The following is a 22,760-nucleotide window of genomic DNA, read 5'->3' on the forward strand; positions in this document are numbered from 1 at the left end:
GCTACTTTGAATATCAAACATTTTTAATGCTTTGTTTACCACATAATTCCATCTCATCTCATCATCTCTAGCCGCTTTATCCTGTTCTACAGGGTCACAGGCAAGCTGGAGCCTATCCCAGCCCCCGCCCTTGAGTGAGAGTCTGTGAAACGGCTCATTTTCAAATATATGCTGATCAAGACTCACTGAGTAACTCTTCTGTCTCACACTACCACACTATCCCTCCCCTGCCCAACTCAGCCCATTGCCCACTTTAGCTGCTTTATCCTGTTCTACAGGGTCGCATGCAAGCTGGAGCCTATCCCAGCTGACTACAGGGCGAAAGGCGGGGTACACCCTGGACAAGTCGCCAGGTCATCACAGGGCTGACACATGCAGTAGACACAGACAACCATTCACACTCACATTCACACCTACGGTCAATTTAGAGTCACCAGTTAACCTAACCTGCATGTCTTTGGACTGTGGGGGAAACCGGAGCACCCGGAGGAAACCCACGCAGACAGGGGGAGAACATGCAAACTCCGCACAGAAAGGCCCTCGCCAGCCATGGGGCTCGAACCCGGACCTTCTTGCTGTGAGGCGACAGCGCTAACCACTACACCACCGTGCCACCACATAATTCCACACATTTCATAATTTGGACATCTTCAGTATTGTTCTACAATGTAGAAAATAGTCATAATACAGAAAAAACTATGAGTAGGTGTGCCCAAACTTTTTAACTGGTACTGTACATACCCCAAGAAACAATAGCTGCATTCTGGAGTAATCAGTTCCCTTTAATGTGTAACTTCAACCCCAGTTCTAAACCTAACCCCACTCACTGAATAATTTTGAAAAATGCTAAAGTGGGCAGGGCGGCACGGTGGTGTAGTGGTTAGCGCTGTCGCCTCACAGCAAGAAGGTCCTGGGTTCGAGCCCCATGGCTGGCGAGGGCCTTTCTGTGCGGAGTTTGCATGTTCTCCCCGTGTCTGCGTGGGTTTCCTCCGGGTGCTCCGGTTTCCCCCACAGTCCAAAGACATGCAGGTTAGGTTAACTGGTGACTCTAAATTGACCGTAGGTGTGAATGTGAGTGTGAATGGTTGTCTGTGTCTATGTGTCAGCCCTGTGATGACCTGGCGACTTGTCCAGGGTGTACCCTGCCTTTCGCCCGTAGTCAGCTGGGATAGGCTCCAGCTTGCCTGTGACCCTGTAGAACAGGATAAAGCGGCTACAGATAATGAGATGAGATCATAGGAGTGACAAATTTCCTGGCTCCAACTGACCACAACAGGTGAGTAAAAATAAGTCAAGCTTCTTTTTACTGTTAACAATATTCATTATAAGGAGATACAACACTGGATTTCTTCAGTTAGTTATAAGCTACCATTAGCTAGTGATATGAAGTATGCTTATTTCCAGTTTAATAAGACGTAGCCTAATGTCATGTTTGATAGGGTTTTTTTTTTTTTTTTATAACCAATGAATGTTGAGTTGCATGTCTGAAGGGGATCCTACTCATGCAATACGCAAATATTGGTCGTCGCGTTATTTTCTAGGGATGCAGGTTTATATTTTTTTATCCCTCCCTTTGAGATTGCCACCTCAATAAATTTACTGGTTCGAACCTGGCCACTCCAATGTGTTTAGTTGCTTTCACTGGAGCATTGGTTGCATTTTACTGAAATACATTTTGGAGCAGTTTTCAGTGGGTGGGCGGAATCAAAACTCTCAAACTATAAAATCAACAAATGAAATACCAGGGCTTTGTAGAAAATAAGAAAAATCAGATGAACTGCAAGGCAAAACATCACACACACCATTTCAAAAAGAAAACTGTGTACCAGAGTGGCATTTTGTCAATAAATTTAATACAATGTACAGTGTTTCACGTCAAACAAATTTATAGAGAAATACAAACAATGAGATTCACCAGACCATTGATGCCTTTGTCTAGACATGGGCAACTGGCAAAAATAAAGCTTAAGCTCACGGTCATTCATTAGGACCAGCCAAGCAATACCTACTCTGGGTAAAGCAAATGCTTTAACAATGAGAATAACACACTCTCATATAGTTGTGTCCATTTAACTTAATGTTGTAATCTGTGTTGATGAGGATCCAACGTCATCATGGCTTTTATAATCAGGGAAGAAAACACTCCCTAAATCATGCACTGCTTCAGCTCCCCGATCCCATAACACTTTCAAGGTTGTGGGGTCCTGTTAATGTTGCCTTCAGTACATGTGGTCCAACATCCCACTATCTATTCCATTTCAGTCACTGAAACAAGCTCAGACAGAAATTTCTGACACTTTGCAATGAGTACATTAACTGCCTCACTGACCAAGACATCAGGTGGTAAAATTCCAGTAGATTCCACGGAGACTGAAAGAGAGGAGCAGAACATTAGCCAGCGACTTCACCCGAATGTAGTTGGAAGATCAATCACTGTTGTACAACCTTTCATGCTTCAAATACGTACATATGAAATGGTCCCGCACTCTTCCAAGTTTGACCAAGCTCTTTAGGTCATCATGCCTAAGCACTTCTCTGCTGCACGTATCCAGACGACTGTTGATCACCTTAGCCACTTGTTTTCCTTAAATGAATTTTTTTGTGGAAAACAAATAATCATCAATGAGAGCCTGCATGTCTGAAAGTGTTTAGTATTTTCCTGAGGCTGCGAATAGCCTGGTGGAGCAAGAAAGAGAGAATCATACCATCAACATCTTCCAATTCAATAACTCCAGGTGAGAAGCAGCGCTTTAATCTCTCAGCTTTTTCTCCTTCAATGGTCTGCAGTAATGTGATCTCAGGAAGTAGCCTATAACTAGCGGTGGCCACTGGGGAGAACTTGGCATGGTCCTTACCTACACGGTGTAAAGAGGAGACGGCTAAGAATGATTACACGCAACAATTCAGACAGAGCTCAGCATTATAAATGAACACTCCAACATCTTCAATTTATTCACCACCACATCTGTAGCATGCATGCAATTACCGCAAAATCATTTTGACATGTTTCCTTGTACTGAGAAAAGATGGAAGACTTCACTAACTGGAAGCTTACTTACAATAGAAGTCGTCTAAAGACAGCTGAATTCTCAAACACATACAAGTTATATTCTTAGGGTTCTTCAAGGAATTTTTGGATGGTTTTATTTTTAAAACAGGTTCTGTTTCGAACCTTTTCAGAAAGGAAAACCATTGTACATAAAACCCTAAAGACCTTACAATAGTGGCTTGGCCTTTTTCTAAGGGCCTTTACATACTGGATAGGACACGAAATTGCGATGTGAAAATGCGAAATTTTCACGCAAAAGTGTGCACACCGAGTCCGATGCGATTTTTAAAATTATTCTATCCACATTCACTGGATATGAGCAATCATGAGCTCTGATTGGCTACTTTACTACTAGGCTATCAGCTCATATACCGTGAATAGAGAGAAACAAAATGGCGGAGCATGTTGCTAAACCAACCGAGGACGAAATAAAAGCTCTGCTCGAAAACAAAAACCCCCAAAAATACAAAAAAGGCCACAAAATATGGAATAAAAAGTATTTGACGGTGAGAACTTTTTTTTTTTATTTTTCAAGAATTATCGCATTTTTCACAAATTCGTACCGTCATTTCACCAGTTTGTTTACATTCTAAGAGGAAATTATTTAGTAGAAAAGTTTTTATTTATCGAATTTGCAAAAAAAAAAAAAGTTAGCTGTTTCTCAAAATCCAGTGAATGTGGATAGAATAAAACAGTTATTCCACTCAATCTCGTCGTACATGGCTTATAGCCAACTCATCAGCTCAGGGACAGCTTGATTTCATAGAATAACAAATATCTCGTTTTCCATTTCATGTTCATTTCACACTGCTACTATCAGTAGTATCCTGAGTGAATGAGGGAGTCGTCTAGCAGTAACGAAGACGATAATTACAGACATACTCTCAAGAAAGAGAAAGTTTTGGGTACAAACCACAATGGGGGGGGGGGGGGGGGAGAGATTCATAATCTTGTTAAAGAGTTGAAGCTAATACACAGAATGTTGGACAACAAGAAAGAAAGGAACGCTCATTGTGTTTTGTGTTTGTGGGGTAAATATGATGTTTTACTCCTATCTTTTAAGTCCAACAAAGAAAAAAGTGAGAGAAAGAGCACAGAAATCTGTGAGCAGAAGACTCGAGAGCACACAAAGCAGTCTGAGTGCAAGCAAGGGATATTTGAGAGAGAGCCAAGGGGAAACATTGCAAAATCTGAACATGAAATGAATAAATATTGTTCTCAAATTGAAAGACAATGTCCTGGATTAAAGATAGGAATAAAACTCCATAGAAATATAGCTGCTCTGCTCCTGGACATGAGCGACGCCGGTGCATGGCAGAGGTTTGATGATGCATTCGAGGCCATTTTGCCGTCTGTTTCCTACATCACTCCGTGACGTCTGTTACGCCAATGTGATTGGTTGATGCCTTTATTCATGGTGTGAAAGTTCAGAAAAACCGACCTCGATGTGAAAAAAAAAAAAAAGAATCGCTTTTTTGCTGTGTAATATTCGCATTCTGTGTGAGTACACTCAGGACAAAAGCAACAGTTCGAACAAGATCAACTGTGAGCCACGGCTCACTTGCGTATCCTCGATTGCTACTGCTCATTTACATAAGCGAGAGCTTATATCAGAATGCAAGTAATCGAAGGAATAGGACACTTATGAATGTTGACTTCAACAAATAATTAACCCTGAAACAAGTAAGTAAAGAGCAGTGCTCTACCCAGGGATTTCACACAGCATCCTGGTAAACTATCATTTCGAAATAGCATTTTGTTTCTTGAAATAGTGTCAAAAGCCACCCTATATGTTTTGTAAATGCATTCAGTCGGTAAACAGGAAGTCGATGTGCGACAGACCTGAAAATGGTATACACAGCATAGAAGCCCAAGCAGAAGCTCAGTACCAAATATCAAACAGGTGTGATTTGTAGTTGCTGAGAAAAGTGTTGCGAAAATTTTGTAAATCCACCCTATATGTTACGTAAATACATTCAGTTGGTAAACAGGAAGTCGATATGCGACAGACCTAAAATGGTATACACGGTATAGAACCCCAAACTTAAGCTTAGTACCAAATGGCTATAATTTGTGGTTGTTGAGACTGCTCCCCGGGCGCTCTGGTGTGGCTGCCCACTGGTCTGGGTGGGTGTGCGTGTGTTCATTGCTTCAGATGGGTTAAATGCAGAGGATGAATTTCACTGTGCTTGAAGTGTGCATGTGACAAATAAAGGTTTATATTAAAAAAAAAAAAGGAAAAAAGGGGTGTTTCAGATAGATGGAGATACAGACAGACAGAGGTAAATCAGTATCCCCCCCCCAGAGCGGGGTTTTATATTATATATATATATATATATATATATATATATATATATATATATATATATATATATATATATATAAGGGTGCATCAGTTTCCCCCTAAAAGTGAAAAGTTCCTCCGATCATGGTGCATTTTTGTTTTTATGTTCCTTTTGGTAAGAAAACACACTGGGTGAAATATTTTGACAAAATTCAAAAGTTTAATGGTGGCACCAGGAGCTCAAAGTTATGGAAAAAGCTGCTATTTTATGACTTTTATGACAAAATTTCGATCACTTTTCATGAAACATTATGGCACCTTATAGAGTATACCCAATATCTTAGATACTGTAGACAGTATGTCTAGAATGTCTAAAAATATTTGGAGGTTTATTTTAGGATGTCACTAGCATTATCTATCAGTGTTCTAACCCTGGTTTTAAGCTTGCTGCCTATGCATATGCTAGCCCCTATTAAATGCAAATATTCTTAACATGACCTCTGGGTCACAAGCAATCAATAAATGGAGTCCAACATTGTGATTCAAACCTTACGCGAAAACATAAAATAAGCGTTTTTTGGCAAAAAAATGAACCTCATGGTGCCACCATTAGACTTTTGAATATGGTCAAAAAATTTTACAGGATGTCTTTATTGGTGAAAAGGAACACCCAAACAAAAATGCATCAGATTTTATGAAAGTGAGGGCAACTGATGCACCCTAATTATATATAAGTGAGGGCAACTGATGCGCCCTAATTTTTATTTATATATGCGCATGTATGTACATATGTATTTATGTATAATTTTTTTTTTATAAAGACCTTTGGTGTGTAAAGGCCTCGAGATCGTGTTTAACATGAATTCAAAACTGAAAACTGTTAGACTCTACCAAGACCCTGTCTTGCAAAAGCTCTTAAATTGTAAAAGTAATTAGTTATTTACACTCCCCCTAAGGTTTTTTGGTATTTGTATGCAATCAGGCAGCAGCCGAACCACGTCCAGGTTTACTGTGAAGTACACTAGTAACATATAATCAGGCAGACATTCTTAACTGTGAAATAATCACAAATCTGAAAGGGTAAATTGTGCTAAAGCTTTTAAATACCTTTAAATGGAAAAATTAATGACAAAGTGTTTAAAATAAAATGGTCATTTTACAGAATGAATTCACTGCCCTTATACCTCTAATATGAGGGAGTTTCAAGTACAGACTAAAATTTCATGTCAATCCTATACACTATAGACTACTGGTTTGAAAACACTAGCAAATTCATTCACCATGAGGTTTTCTGGTTTAATTAAAGCCAATAATATGGTAAGGTTTCCGATTTCAAAGATCTAAAGGTTCATCTTCTGGTCTCAATATATTCTTATGAACTGTGCAGAATGATTTTTTTTTTTTGGTAAATACTGTTACGGTAGACATGCAAAGTAACTCGAGCTCATATTTCTTCACCTATTCCTTTCACGCAGTGCATAACTATGTCCAGCTCTTGTCCTGGCCGAAGCTGTGCCAAGAGGATGTCTCCATGCACAGGACCAATGTTAGCATCAGCAAACACATCAGCCTGATTTCCAATAGGTACCCACTTCATGTCCCTCGAATACACTGAAAAATAACACAAGGGGAATTTTAGCTGCTTTATGAATCAATTTCACACACTGCCCAAATATGATATTCAGGTGTCTTAAGTAGCAGATCCACCTCTCATAGATTAAATCACATATAAACAACATACTGTACCAGATTATTTTTAGACGCACATTTTATTATAAACCTTTTTCCACCATAATGGAAAAAAAAAACTATGCTTTTAAAAAACTATGCTGAGAACAGCCTCAAAATAAGGGGTCACGTGTAACCATAAAATAAACAGAAAACAAAAATATACTGCAAGTACAATGCAAACTAAAGATTTCCTTACCATTTTGAAAAAGAATAACTGATTCTTGTATACACACACACACACACACACACACACACACACACACACAAAATGCACAAATGCTCGAGTTATCTGTAAATCATACGACATGAACACTTTCCTCTCCTTACCCATATGATTGAGGTAGAGTTCTTTGGGATCAGAGGCGTCTTTAGATGCTCTGGGATTCCTTGTGCACTTGATCTTCAACTGAAGCTGAATTGTGTCAATTTCTGTGCCTTCCTCATCACCTAACAGAAAAGAACAAAAAACAGCTGTATTAAACAAATGTGCCATAAAGAACACTTATCTTGCTTAAACAGGATTTTAAAGAAATAAAGCACAAGACTGAAGCATTTAAATGGTACTCAAACTGACAAGCTTGTTAAGTGTGCTGACAGGACCATCAATTTGATTGGAGAGGGAAATGACTCATGTCTGGGTCTCTGTTATACTTAAATATACAGTGTCTTACAAAAGTATTCATCCCCCTTGGTGTTTGTCCTGTTTTCTTGCATTACAAGCTGGAATTAAAATGGATTTTTTTGGAGGGTTAGCTAACATGCCTACAACTTTAAAGGTGAAAATTGTTGTTTTGTTCTGACACAAACAATAAGATCTCATCTCATCATCTCTAGCCGCTTTATCCTGTTCTACAGGGTCGCAGGCAAGCTGGAGCCTATCCCAGCTGACTACGGGCGAAAGGCGGGGTACACCCTGGACAAGTCGCCAGATCATCACAGGGCTGACACATAGACACAGACAACCATTCACACTCACATTCACACCTACGGTCAATTTAGAGTCACCAATTAACCTAACCTGCATGTCTTTGGACTGTGGGGGAAACCGGAGCACCCGGAGGAAACCCACACGGACACGGGGAGAACATGCAAACTCCGCACAGAAAGGCCCTCGCCGGCCACGGGGCTCGAACCCAGGACCTTCTTGCTGTGAGGCGACAGCGCTAACCACTACACCACCGTGCCGCCCACAAACAATAAGATGAAAAAAGAAAACAAAAACAAAAACAGAAATCTGGAGTGTGCATAGGTATTTACCCCCTTTTGTATGAAACCCCTAAATAAGAGCTGGTCCAACCAATTCACTTCATCTCATCTCGTTATCTGTAGCGGCTTTATCCTGTCCTACAGGGTCGCAGGCAAGCTGGAGTCTATCCCAGCTGACTATGGGCGAAAGGCGGGGTACACCCTGGACAAGTCGCCAGGTCATCACAGGGCTGACACATAGACGCAGACAACCATTCACACTCACATTCACACCTACGGTCAATTTAGAGTCACCAGTTAACCTAACCTGCATGTCTTTGGACTGTGGGGGAAACCGGAGCACCTGGAGGAAACCCACGCGGACACGGGGAGAACATGCAAACTCCACACAGAAAGGCCCTCGCCAGCCACAGGACTCGAACCCGGACCTTCTTGCTGTGAGGCAACAGCGCTAACCACTACACCACCGTGCCGCCCCCCCAATTCACTTCATAAGTCACATAATTAGTTGATTAAGATCCACCTGTGTGCAATCAAAGTGTCACATGATCTGTCACATGTCGTCTGCATAAATCAACCTGTTCTGGAAGGACCGTGACTCTGCAACACTACTAAGCAAGCAACATGAAAACCAAGGAGCCTCCAAACAGGTCAGAGACAAAGTTGTGGAGAAGTATAGATCAGGGTTGGGTTATAAAAAATATCCCAAACTTTGAATATCCCAGGGAGCGCCATTAAATCCATTATAGCAAAATGGAAAGAATCTGGCACCACTACAAATCTGACAAGAGAAGGCCACCCACCAAAACTCACAGACCGGGCAAGGAGGGCATTAATCAGAGATGCAACAAAGACACCAAAGATAAACACTGAGGGAGCTGCAAAGATCCACAGCGGAGATGGGAGCATCTGTCCATAGGACCACTTTAAGCTGTACACTCCACAGAGTGGGGCTTTATGGAAGAGTGGACAGAAAAAAAAAAAAAGTCATTGCTTAAGAACACATTTGGAGTTTGCCCAACAGCATGTGCCAGACTCCCCAAACACATGGAAGAACATTCTCTGGTCAAATGAGACAAAAATTGAACTTTTTGGCCATCATGGGAAATGCCAAGTGTAGCACAATCCCAACACCCTGAGAATACCATTCCTACAATGAAGCATGGTGGTGGCAGCATCATGCTGTGGGGATGTTTTTCATCTGCAGGGACAGGAAAGCTGGTCAGGACTGAAGAAAAGATGGATGGCAGTAAATACAGGGCAACTCTGGAGGAAAACCTGTTTGAGTCGGCCAGAGGTTTGAGGCTGGGACGAAGGTTCGCATTCCAGCAGGACAATGACCCTAAACATACTGCTAAAGCTACACTGGAGTGGTTTAAAGGGAAACATTTAAATGTCTTGGAATGGCCTAATCAAAGCCCAGACCTTAATCCAATTGAGAATCTGTGGCATAACCTGAAGATTGCTGTACACCAATGCAACCCATCTAACTTGAAGGAGTTGGAGCAGGTTTGCCTTGAGGAATGGGCAAAAATCCCAGTGGCTAGATGTGCTAAGCTAATAGAGACATACCCCAAGAGACTTGCAGCTGTAACTGTAGCAAAAGGTGGCTCTACAAAGTATTGACTTTGAGGGGTGAATACCTATGCACACTCCAGATTTCTGTTTTATCTAAATTATTGTGTCACAATAAAAAAAAAAAGCGTACCTTTAAAGTGGTAGGCATGTTGTGTATATCAAAATGGTACTAACCCCCCAAAAATCCATTTTAATTCCAGCTTGTAATGGGACGAAACAGGACAAACACAAAGGGGGATGAATACTTTTGTAAGACACCGTATACAGTATATAATAACCTTCTTACCAGTACTTCTGTACTCAAAAAGACGAGGATCAGCTTTGATAGGTACCAAGCCAAGTCTATGTGCTAGGATCTCATCTTGAATTATAGATGTATTGTTGTAAATGAAAACCTTTTCAACAGCCATAGTTGGGACCTAAATACAGAAAATATGATCAAATCAAAATGTACAAGACCTGGCAAATCAGCACACAAAACATTCATCATACATGCAACACCACATCATATCTATATACCGTATATACGCTATATGGCTAAACTTTTGTGGACACCTGACCAATTACTTCCATATGTGCTTTTCAAATATCCCATTCCACATGTCACCCTTGGCTGTTAAAATAACCCCCACACTTCTGGGAAGGTTTTCCACTAGATTTGAGAGTGTGGTTGTGCAGGATTTGCTCATTCAGCCTCAAGAGCATTAGTGAGCATTCCAATTCATACCAAAGGTGTTCAGTGGGGTTGAGGTCTGGGCTCTGTGCAGGTCACTCGATTTCTTCCACTCCAACCTTGGCAAACCATGTCTTCATGGAGCTCACTTTGTGCACAATGGATCTGGCATCAAGGAACATGTTTGGGGCCCCTTAGTCCCAGTGAAGGGAAATCTTAATGCCACAGTATACAAAGCCATCCTACACAACTGTGTCCTTCCAGCTTTATGGCAACAGTTTGACTGTGATGGTCAGGTGTCCACAAATCTTTAGCTATAGACCATTTGCACTTGCGTCATGAATCTCCCATGATGCTCTCCGATTTTGTTGTGTCCGCCATCTTTGTGGGATAGCATCCATGGTGACTGAGGAGAGTACGCTGGCGAACTGTAATTTTTCGCAAATATATCATGAATTGAGGAATAGTGACAAGGTCAGATACAGGGAAAAGATAAAAGAATGTTCGGGGTGGATCCGTACAGCAATGTTGTAGAGTATGAAGACGATGTACTGATGTGGCCGAGTGTGAATTACACAGACATCGTGAATTACTTGGTGTTCACTACTAGCTTCATCACTAGAAAGCAGATGAAAGCATCCAAAAGTTTAATGCAAGTTTACTGTAAGGATCTAGTAGGCTCCTGATGTGGGCAAACATTACATAAAACACATACACATAAAAAACAACCTAATTATTGACGTCTTCTACGGCAACGTTTTACCGAGCTCAAATACACACACACACACACACACACAATTCCAAAAAAGTTGGGACAAATTGTAAATAAAAACGGAATGCAATGATGTGGAAGTTTCAAAATTCCATATTTTATTCAGAATAGAACATAGATGACATATCAAATGTTTAAACTGAGAAAATGTATCATTTAAAGAGAAAAATTAGGTGATTTTAAATTTCATGACAACAACACATCTCAAAAAAGTTGGGACAAGGCCATGTTTACCACTGTGAGACATCCCCTTTTCTCTTTACAACAGTCTGTAAACGTCTGGGGACTGAGGAGACAAGTTGCTCAAGTTTAGGGATAGGAATGTTAACCCATTCTTGTCTAATGTAGGATTCTAGTTGCTCAACTGTCTTAGGTCTTTTTTGTCATATCTTCCGTTTTATGATGCGCCAAATGTTTTCTATGGGTGAAAGATCTGGACTGCAGGCTGGCCAGTTCAGTACCCGGACCCTTCTTCTACACAGCCATGATGCTGTAATTGATGCAGTATGTGGTTTGGCATTGTCATGTTGGAAAATGCAAGGTCTTCCCTGAAAGAGACGTCATCTGGATGGGAGCATATGTTGCTCTAGAACCTGGATATACCTTTCAGCACTGATGGTGTCTTTTCAGATGTGTAAGCTGCCCATGCCACACGCACTAATGCAACCCCATACCATCAGAGATGCAGGCTTCTGAACTGAGCGCTGATAACAACTTGGGTCGTCCTTCTCCTCTTTAGTCCGAATGACACGGCGTCCCTGATTTCCATACAGAACTTCAAATTTTGATTCGTCTGACCACAGAACAGTTTTCCACTTTGCCACAGTCCATTTTAAATGAGCCTTGGCCCAGAGAAGACGTCTGTGCTTCTGGATCGTGTTTAGATACGGCTTCTTCTTTGGACTATAGAGTTTTAGCTGGCAACAGCGGCTGGCACGGTGAATTGTGTTCACAGATAATGTTCTCTGGAAATATTCCTGAGCCAGTCCTCTCAATAACTGCCGGCAACCGGCGATTTTGCCGCCTACAAACGCTCCATTGCCAGCTACTCACAGTGGTTTTTCAAAGAATTGAAATTCATAAGTTTTGATTTCATAATTTATACTTCATAAAAATAAAAATTTTCCCCCATCTATAAGACATTCTTTTATTCACTCAAAAATCGGTTGTTTTAGACAGTAGGCCTAAGAATTCTGTTCAGGTATGCGGACAGCCTAGACTTGACAGATATATTGCGGTATGCGTGCACGTGCGTTATGTGTAACTGTGGTGTTCACCCGGGGCTGTTCAACACTACGTTAGGCTTACAAAAAGCCGAAAAATGTCGGGGAAGCGCCAGGCAAACGTCAGCGACTTTTTCGCTGCAAAAAGGTCGAAAACACAAGGTAATAAGACTGTGACAGGTCCTCCAGTGTTTGCTGTAAACATGTAACAAACCATGCTTGGAAAGTGACTATTTCTTTATTTTCTCCAGCTTCTGGGAGAAACATTGGAGCGATAACAGATCTAGGTTAACATGCAGTGCTTCACTGTAGGGCCTATAGTATCTGGCCCTGCACATTTTTGCAAATTAATATAGCATATGGATAGTTAGCCATTCCATATATATAAGTCCATTGTGTGTGCGTATCAGGGTTAAAAACGTCCTTTGCTGTATTAAAATGATGTATGTCGGTCATTTTGTTAGGCCTAACGTTACATGCTTGGACAATGATTAACTCAAGTTAGTGGTGAAGTGCTAGCTATTAACTGTGGTAAGCAGGCCTAATTATGTATGCTTTATCGTGGGCCGTCATTAAGTGTCATTTATTTGCATGCGGCCCCCGGAACAAGCAGATGATGATGATATCAAATCCAATACCAGCAACCTGTTAAGACCGGGATTAATGTGATCGTCTTTTGTCACTCTTCAAAATAAATTAAACTTGATAATTTTGTGAATGTTTTTATTGTTTATGAGGTCCCTGAGCATCTTAGCATGTTGTTTTGGCTTCTTTTTTTTAAAATAATTTTTACTTTCTCTGCATGTTTTAAATTTACTTTAATTTTAACTTTAGTCTATTTTATTCTTTATTCTATTCTGCTGGGTTTTTTTTTCTCCTCCTATTTCTACTTTATTTTATTATTTTATTTCTACTATTGTTTAATTCTTATTATTTTCTTTTAATTCTTTTAATTAATTGTTTTAGAATAAAATAAAATTATTTTATGTAATTTTATTTCTCTATTGTTTACTGTTTTTACTTCTGTAAAGCACATTGAACTGCCATTGTGTATGAAATGTGCTATATAAATAAACTTGCCTTGCCTTAAATGTAGTTTATAATGATTTATAGCCTGTATCAGGTAGCTCTAATGTCTGCTCGTATATGTATAAAGATGCCTTTTATCATGTTGGAAAATGTTTAGAAATGAATCCTTGTTAGTTTTAAAAGTTTTTAATTTTCCGGTGACCGCAAATACTAGCCTAAGGCCGATATATTAAAGTCAAAATGGCGTGAAATTGTTAAACACACCGAGACCAGAGCTTGTACAAGAAGTAAAGGGGATTGCAGTGATGATGAGGACTTTGATGGCTTCTGAACAATTTCCAATATTAGATCATAAATATTTTTATGAATGCTATAAGCTGTGTGACTGTGAATATGATATTTACTAAAGTTCTGTTAGAACATTTCAATACAATTGACTTCTTTATAATAGTTTGAAATACAAATGATGTACAGTACGTCACTTTTTCTAAGTTCTAATGAATAACTGAATGAAACTGTATTCGTGTCAGTCTTTATTTTTAAAATTTATATTTGTACATATTAACCCACTAAATGATTTTCAGATTATGAATATAATTTTTGTATCCAAATTTTGCATTCAGGATCACTCAGAAGTCACCATTTAACATCTACATTTTCAAAATTTTACGGGGAAGGACCCCCGGACCCCCCTCTTTTTTATACATTGCGGCAGCAGCTAGCGCACCCTCCGCTCAGCTTACGCTTAACCTCTGCCTACTACTCTTTCTTACTTGCCACTTTCTCAGAAATATATTGAGAGGGCTGCTGAGCCCATTTTGTGATTTCCAATACAGAAGCATGCCTGTATGTGATGCTGTGCCGTCTAAGGGCCCGAAGATCACGGGCACCCAGTATGGTTTTCCGGCCTTGACCCTTACGCACAGAGATTCTTCCAGATTCTCTGAATCTTTTGATGATGTTATGCACTGTAGATGATGATATGTTCAAACTCTTTGCAATTTTACACTGTCGAACTCCTTTCTGATATTGCTCCACTATTTGTTGGCGCAGAATTAGGGGGATTGGTGATCCTCTTCCCATCTTTACTTCTGAGAGCCGCTGCCACTCCAAGATGCTCTTTTTATACCCAGGTGGGGTTTACATTAGACCGTATCAGCGGATCATCAGATTAACGTTTTTAAAACGATTAGTGTGCACACAGCAACACCAATACACGATTCGCGTGCACATAGCAACGCCAATACACGGATACGCTCGGCTCCGCAGGCATCCTGCGCTCCAAATCACTCCGCCCTGAACAGCGAGTGCCCTCTGGAGGGTGCGCACTCCGGCCCTGCACAGCTCACAGAGCACGCGAGTGAACTGCACAAGCCACGATTCGGGACTGAGCCGCTGTGTGTGTGATCCTAGTGCATATCGGGCATGCGCGTCACTTACCACTTGCAAGTGGAAGGATGGCAAGCCTAAAGACAATCATAACTACACAATGGGCAGTATTTGCATCAGTATTTGCAGTATTTTCATACTTTTATACTCTTTAATGAAAGGTGATACAAGGCGGAAGTCCGCGCTGTTTTTCAGCAGTCGTGTCACATGACCAACACCAGCGAATCAGGAATGTGGATGTCACAGTGACGTTGTCCAATGACGACGCCAGCTAGAGCTCAGCACAGCGTATCCGCGTATCCTCAATGTTTACACAGCACCAGACCAGACACGATCTGGATTGAATACGTGGACCCTGGCGGATTCCCGTTTCCCGGCGTTTCAATGTAAATGGACAGTGCATCCGCGAAGAAAACGAGACAGATACGGTCTAATGTAAACTTGGCCCCAGTCATGTTAATGACCTATTGCCAATTGACCTAATGAGTTGCAATTTGGTCCTCCAGCTGTTCCTTTTTTGTACCTTTAACTTTTCCAGCCTCTTATTGCCCCTGTCCCAACTTTTTTGAGATGTGTTGCTGTCATGAAATTTCAAATGAGCCAATATTTGGCATGAAATTTCAAAATGTCTCACTTTCGACATTTGATATGTTGTCTATGTTCTATTGTGAATACAATATCAGTTTTTGAGACTTGTAAATTATTGCATTCCGTTTTTATTTACAATTTGTACTTTGTCCCAACTTTTTATGGTTTGCATAAACGGTAGAAATATAAACTTGCCCTTTACGAAATGATCTGCACATACTCGTACATATTTGTAGCTGGTCTCTTATGTCCAATCTGTTCAGATTTGCAAACCACTGTAAATGGGCGGTGCACTGTGGGCGGCAACGGCGGTGTAGTGGTTAGCACGGTCGCCTCACAGCAAGAAGGTTCCGGGTTCGAACCCAGTGGCCGGCGAGGGCCTTTCTGTGTGGAGTTTGCATGTTCTCCCCGTGTCAGCGTGGGTTTCCTCCGGGTGCTCCAGTTTCCCCCACAGTCCAAAGGCATGCAGTTAGGTTGACGTGGGGCAGCCTTGGGCTGAGGCGCCCTTGTGCAAGGTACCTAACCGCTGACTGCTCCCCGGGCGCTGTGTGTGGCTGTCCACTGCTCTGGGTGTGCGTGCGTGTGTTCACTGCTTCAGATGGGTTAAATGCAGAGGATGAATTTCACTGTGCTTGAAGTGCGCATGTGACAAATAAAGGTTTCTTCCTCACTGTCTGTCGTCTACGGGTTAGATCTTCCATTTGGGGTCTTTCTTGCATTTTAACAGTGGGTAAACCAAACAATCTGACACCAGCCTTAGCAAAATCGTTCGAGCAGCCGCAAATTTGTGGCATTTCGTATTACGGTACTTGTTGCTGAACATGTGTTATTCCACAAAGATGGTGGACACCACTAAATCAGAGAGGGTCATGGGACATCATGTGCAAACGGTCTATAAAGTCAGTGCAATTCATAAATGCACTTTAGCAAAATTTCTGCATCATTGAGCAACTGGATGAATGCAGCACAATAAATGAAAGACCATCAAGAAAATCAAATTGTCATGTGGAGCATAATTATAACAAACATTTTCTTAAAACAAACAACTGCAGCTTCAAGTCACTTTGCACAAAATGTGACTATGTTCACAGTCTGTCTTTATGATAGTGTACAAGGCTCAGGAAATGCTTGTGGATAACAGAGAGAGAGTGAAAGAGTAACGACATACCTCAGCTAGTAATATCCGCCTGAAGGCGTTAGCAATGGCAGCGTCTATTCCCACCATATCAAACTCCAATGTGTTCTCATCCATATGAACAACATCGAGCCTGAAATTCTATTATAGCACAGTATGAAAAAGCATAGCATTTATTAATTTTTTAAACCTACACTACCGTTCAAAAGTTTGGGGTCACCCAGACAATTTTGTGTTTTCCATGAAAAGTCACACTTTTATTTACCACCATAAGTTGTAAAATGAATAGAAAATATAGTCAAGACATTTTTCTGGCCATTTTGAGCATTTAATCGACCCCACAAATGTGATGCTCCAGAAACTCAATCTGCTCAAAGGAAGGTCAGTTTTATAGCTTCTCTAAAGAGCTCAACTGTTTTCAGCTGTGCTAACATGATTGTACAAGGGTTTTCTAATCATCCATTAGCCTTCTGAGGCAATGAGCAAACACATTGTACCATTAGAACACTGGAGTGAGAGTTGCTGGAAATGGGCCTCTATACACCTATGGAGATATTGCACCAAAAACCAGACATTTGCAGCTAGAATAGTCATTTACCACATTAGCAATGTATAGAGTGCATTTCTGATTAGTTTAAAGCAGGCATCACCAAATGGCGGACCTCGGTCCGGATCCGGACCCAGTGATTGTTCTGTCTGGAACCATGACCTGTAAATTCACGAAATTAAGTAATTTTCATGGAGCATTAATTTGGACAGTCGTGGCTATTGACAGCGGGCGCTGCTACTCCAGTTAATACGCCAATAGCTTCACTCAGTTAAGCCAATAAAATCGTTAGTTTACCCAGCGCACCACAGCAGAGCAACAAGCAGAGAGGAAGAGAGTTAAGTTCAGAGACAACCGACCGAGACAACATGGCTTGCTCCAAAAGGCGGCAGAAAGTAGACAAGAAAAATCGTTGTTTTAAAGATGAATGGACGGAGAAATATATGTTCATTCTTCCGGCGAGCAGTTCAAAACCAGTGTGCCTCATATGCTCCGAAAACGTGGCATTAATTAAAAGCGGCAACGTGAAGCGCCACTACGAAACAAAGCACAGCTCTTTTGAGCAAAGTTATCCCCTGAAGTCCGAGCTGAGGGCCGCAAAATAACCCAACTGCAAGCACAGTATGACAGGTCTACCCGACTCATCACACATACACTTACAGCCCAGCAACGTGCAAACGAATGTTCCTTAAAAGTAGCGTGGATTTTGGGGCAACATAAAAAAAACAAAAAAACAAAACAAACAAACAAAAAAAACCACAACATTTAGGCCCTGTCCACACGGCAACGGATTCAGGTGACTCCGATACAATTGCTTATCGTTTAGGCCTGGCGTCCACACGGCACCGGCGTTTTGGGTGCCCAAAACGCAAATCTTTTTGAGAACGGGTTCCAGAGTGGAAAGATCTGGCAACGTTGCCGTTGTGAAGTCGTCTGGATGAGTAGAACGGATTTGTTTACGATGACGTCACAACCACATGACTGTGAGTGCTTCACGCCGGGTAGAAGTGTAACGAATATCACCAGGAAAAAGCCTTACAGAGCACTAGTGAGAGTGAAACACGAGCTTGGATATTATTATTATTGTTATGTTCAGTGTTAGTTCACAGTAGTAATGCAAGAAGCAGAATAGTGACAGTAATAGTGAAGCAAAAACATGCAATTGTACAAACACTGCAGCTCTACAGCAAAATATTCATTTATGAAATGGTCTGATTCTTAACACCAGTAGTGCCAATGATGATCTCATTGCGATGCGAGTTGTCAACAAATCCTATAACTTGGTTCATGAAACGCGCTTACAAAATATTTTCACTGTGAATATTTATTGTGTAATGGTGCAGAGAGAGAGAGAGAGAGAGAGAGAGAGAGAGAGAGAGAGAGACTCTGCCCTTAGGGCAGAGTCAATCCCGCCAGCAAAAATAGGGGAAAAAAGGAGCGATCTCACCTCTTCAGATATTAGTTTTAGTCCTACAATACATTCCTCAAAAAGGGCGTAGAGGAGCAAATTAATCCATCAACGTGTAGCATTCAATTTATTCCGGACCATTAAAGACGCCGCCTTCCGCGTAGAATCATACGTCATCCTCGCCGCCATATTGGAGAGGTCAAAGCGGAGAATAAAGATTAGCTGCGTTTAACTGTACCAACAGGTTTGCCGTCCAAACGAGATCACATGGGATTACCTTTCACAGGTGAGACTGGAAAAATACTTTTCATTGTATTTGGTCATTATAATGTAATTTTACAAACAGATTTTCCTGACTTTGTGGCTAATATGAAGTCTCGCGCATAATAGTTTATGCGCATGCGTCCTTACTTCTTCTATTGTTCTGGTGTCTCCGAAGGGACCGTCTTACAGCGCCCCTAGAGGTGTGGCATGTGTATTGCATCGTTTTCAGCAAGCGTTGCGTTGCCATATGGACCTGATATTTTACTGATCGTTGCCCGTTTGGACGCGATATATTTTTAAATAACATCTCGTTGCCGTGTGGATGTAGCCGTAACCCATGTTTACATTAGACCGTATCAGCGGATCATCAGATTAACGTTTTTAAAACGATTAGTGTGCACACAGCAACACCAATACACGATTTGCGTGCACATAGCAACGCCAATACACGGATACGCTCGGCTCCGCAGGCATCCTGCGCTCCAAATCACTCCACCCTGAACAGCGAGTGCCCTCTGGAGGGTGTGCACTCCGGCCCTGCGCAGCTCACAGAGCGCGCGAGTGAAGTGCACAAGCCACGATTCGGGACTGAGCCGTAGTGTGTGTGATCCCAGCGCATATCACTTACTACTTGCAAGTGGAAGGATGGCAAGCCTAAAGACAATCATAACTACACAATGGGCAGTATTTGCATCAGTATTTGCAGTATTTTCATACTTTTATACTCTTTAATGAAAGGTGATACAAGGCGGAAGTCCGCGCCGTTTTTCAGCAGTCGCGTCACATGACCAACGCCAGCGAATCAGGAAGGTGGATGTCTCAGTGACGTTGTCCAATGAGACGCCAGCTAGAGCTCAGCACAGCGTATCCGCGTATTCTGAATGTTTACACAGCACCGGAGCTGACACGATCTGGATTGAATACGTGGACGCTGGCGGATTCCCGTTTCCCGGCGTTTCCAGGCGGTTTAATGTAAACGGACAGTGCATCCGCAAAGAAAACGAGACAGATACGGTCTAATGTAAACGTAGCCTTAGGCTACATCCACACGACAACGGCAACGAGATGTTATTTAAAAATATATCGCGTCCAAATGGGCAACGATCAGTAAAATATCAGGTCCATATGGCAACGCAACGCTTGCTGAAAACGATGCAATACACATGCCACACCTCTAGGGGCGCTGTAAGACGGCCCCTTCGGAGACACCAGAACAATAGAAGTAATGACGCATGCGCATAAACTATTATGTGCAAGACTTCATATTAGCCACAAAGTCAGGAAAATCTGTTTGTAAAATTACATTATAATGACCAAATACAATGAAAAGTATTTTTCCAGTCTCACCTGTGAAAGGTAATCCCATGTGATCTCGTTTGGACAGAAAACCTGTTGGTACAGTTAAACGCAGCTAATCTTTATTCTCCGCTTTGACCTATCCAAAATGGCGGCGAGGATGACGTATGATTCTACGCGGAAGGCGGTGTCTTCAATGGTCCGGAATAAAGTGAATGATACACGTTGATGGAATTAATTTGTTGTTTCTCACCTGTGAAAGGTAATCCCATATGATCTCGTTTGGACGGTAAACCTGTTGGTACAGTTAAACGCAGCTAATCTTTATTCTCCGCTTTGACCTATCCAATATGGCGGCGAGGATGACGTATGATTCTACGCGGAAGGCGGCGTCTTTAATGGTCCGGAATAAATTGGATTAATTTGCTCCTCTACGCCCTTTTTGAGGAATGTATTGTCGGACTTAAATCAACATCTGAAGAGGTGAGATCGCTCCTTTTTTCCCCTATTTTTGCTGGCGGGATTGCACCATTACACAATAAATATTCACAGTGAACATATTTTGTAAGCGCGTTTCATGAACCAAGTTATAGGATTTGTTGACAACTCGCATCGCAACGAGATCATCATTGGCACTACTGGTGTTAAGAATCAGACCATTTCATAAATGAATATTTTGCTGTAGAGCTGCAGTGTTTGTACAATTGCATGTTTTTGCTTCACTATTACTGTCACTATTCTGCTTCTTGCATTACTACTGTGAACTAACACTGAACATAATAATAATAATAATAATATCTAAGCTCGTGTTTCACTCTCACTAGTGCTCTGTAAGGCTTTTTCCTGGTGATATTCGTTACACTTCTACCCGGCGTGAAGCACTCACAGTCATGTGGTTGTGACGTCATCGTAAACAAATCCGTTCTACTCATCCAGACGACTTCACAACGGCAACGTTGCCAGATCTTTCCACTCTGGAACCCGTTCTCAAAAAGATTGCGTTTTGGGCACCCAAAACGCCGGTGCCGTGTGGACGCCAGGCCTAAACGATAAGCAATTGTATCGGAGTCACCTGAATCCGTTGCCGTGTGGACAGGGCCTAAATGATGGGACAGTTGCGAAGGGGTGCTTAAATGCCGTTGTTGAGACATTATTTGAGGCTCAACAATGAACACCTACATATCTGCATGAGAATGGCACTAACTCCATTTCAACCAAGCTTTAAATTACTGGCAGGTCAGCCTCATGCCCATTTTTCTCATTAAGAAAAGTAAAAGAAGAATTAAAAGAGAAAAGTTCAAAGAAAAATGTTCTGTTTGCATTTCCCCCCCCTAAAAAGCCACTTGTTTTCTGAAGATGTGGACTTTTTTTTTTTTGAAAAGTAGGCCCTCATTTTTTTAGGCTGGGACCTCCTTATTTTAAGAACAAAGAAGAGAAAATGTTAAGTCAACGCTCTGTTTGCACTTTTTAGTTAATGTTTTCTGAGTTGACTTTTTTACTTGAAGTGTAGGCCTTCAATTCTTCAGGTTGGGACCTCTTTAATTTAAGAGAAAAAGGAGTTATTCCACTCTGTTTGCGCTTTATTTATTTTATTCTGAGGTTTCTGTTTTCTTTAATCTGAAATGAAGGCCTTGAATTTATTTTCCTGGGACGACTTTTATTTATGGTTAAAAAAGATAGTTGTACACTCAGTTCATTTCCTGCATTGGAAATTAACAATAAATATTGTTGAAACCATATGAAAATGTGGACATAGGGGAAGGCTATAAGACACAAGCTGGACTTCGGGTCGGACCTTCAACTTGGACAAAATTTAATAACTGGACCTCAGTGACTTAATTGAAGACCCCTGGTTTAAAGTGATCTTCATTGAAAAGAACAGTGCTTTTCTTTCAAAAATAAGGACATTTCAAAGTGACCCCAAACTTTTGAACGGTAGTGTATCTGATCTTAGAAGTTAATACAAAGTTTTAAAAAAAGTACCTTTTTGAACTTCTTGAGATCCCATGTGTCATCATAACCAGGATAATTACCAGGAAAATGTGTAGAATGAACCTGTGTAGAATTAAGATTTACATTGCATATGAAACACATTACAACTTCAATTCAGACGTGCAATAAATACACATGGTGTCGTTACTGTTGGAGTCAATGTAAACAACCTCACAGGAAACAGCGTGCTTATTATTAGCATGAACCTTTCACTTTATTAGAAACCTGATAAGTAACTGGTGTTTTTACACACACATAATATATATATATATATATTTATAAATAAAAGCCGAAGATGTTATACATACATTTTTTACGCCAAATTCGCCCAAAATCACTCTATCACGGATCTCATCCACGTTGCTCATAGGCACCGCCATTTTGCCCGTTTTCTTCCTCCAACTACAACTCCAGACTTCCGCTCAAAACCTTGTTTGCGTTTCAAAATAAAATACTCGTAAACATTTCCAATGCTTTATTCAATGTCACTGAGAAAGAAAAAATTGTATTTCTGGTACTATATGGATATTTTGATAAATGTGTAAAATTATGTGTGGTATTTCGACGTTCTCGTGGTTGCCGTTTCAGTAGAAAGG

The 22,760-nt window shown here is 41.1% G+C and overlaps 1 protein-coding gene across 1 annotated transcript; it reads right to left on the reverse strand.

The window, feature by feature from the left end:
• Positions 1 to 1,833: 1,833 nt before the first annotated feature.
• On the reverse strand, positions 1,834 to 22,554 carry polr1c (RNA polymerase I and III subunit C). The gene is made up of 9 exons (XM_060924752.1): positions 22,473 to 22,554; positions 22,156 to 22,227; positions 16,691 to 16,798; positions 10,135 to 10,267; positions 7,392 to 7,511; positions 6,792 to 6,944; positions 2,706 to 2,855; positions 2,468 to 2,584; positions 1,834 to 2,370 (listed from the first exon to the last, which is right to left on the reverse strand). The coding sequence occupies exons 1-9, from the start codon at positions 22,542 to 22,544 to the stop codon at positions 2,249 to 2,251; spliced, it is 1,047 nt and encodes a 348-aa protein (XP_060780735.1). The 5' UTR covers positions 22,545 to 22,554; the 3' UTR covers positions 1,834 to 2,248.
• Positions 22,555 to 22,760: the final 206 nt, after the last annotated feature.

Source organism: Neoarius graeffei, chromosome 7 (assembly GCF_027579695.1).
Source record: "Neoarius graeffei isolate fNeoGra1 chromosome 7, fNeoGra1.pri, whole genome shotgun sequence".
NCBI lineage: Eukaryota > Metazoa > Chordata > Actinopteri > Siluriformes > Ariidae > Neoarius > Neoarius graeffei.

Excerpts from the sequence above, each read along its gene's own strand:
- polr1c (XM_060924752.1), bottom strand. The coding sequence starts at position 22,544 with ATGGCGGTGCCTATGAGCAACGTGGATGAGATCCGTGATAGAGTGATT. Across the intron at positions 16,799-22,155 it reads ATCTCAAGAAGTTCAAAAAG|AATTTCAGGCTCGATGTTGT; the intron begins GTACTTTTTTTA and ends GTGCTATAATAG. Across the intron at positions 2,371-2,467 it reads AGTGCGGGACCATTTCATAT|TCTCCGTGGAATCTACTGGA; the intron begins GTACGTATTTGA and ends CCTCTCTTTCAG.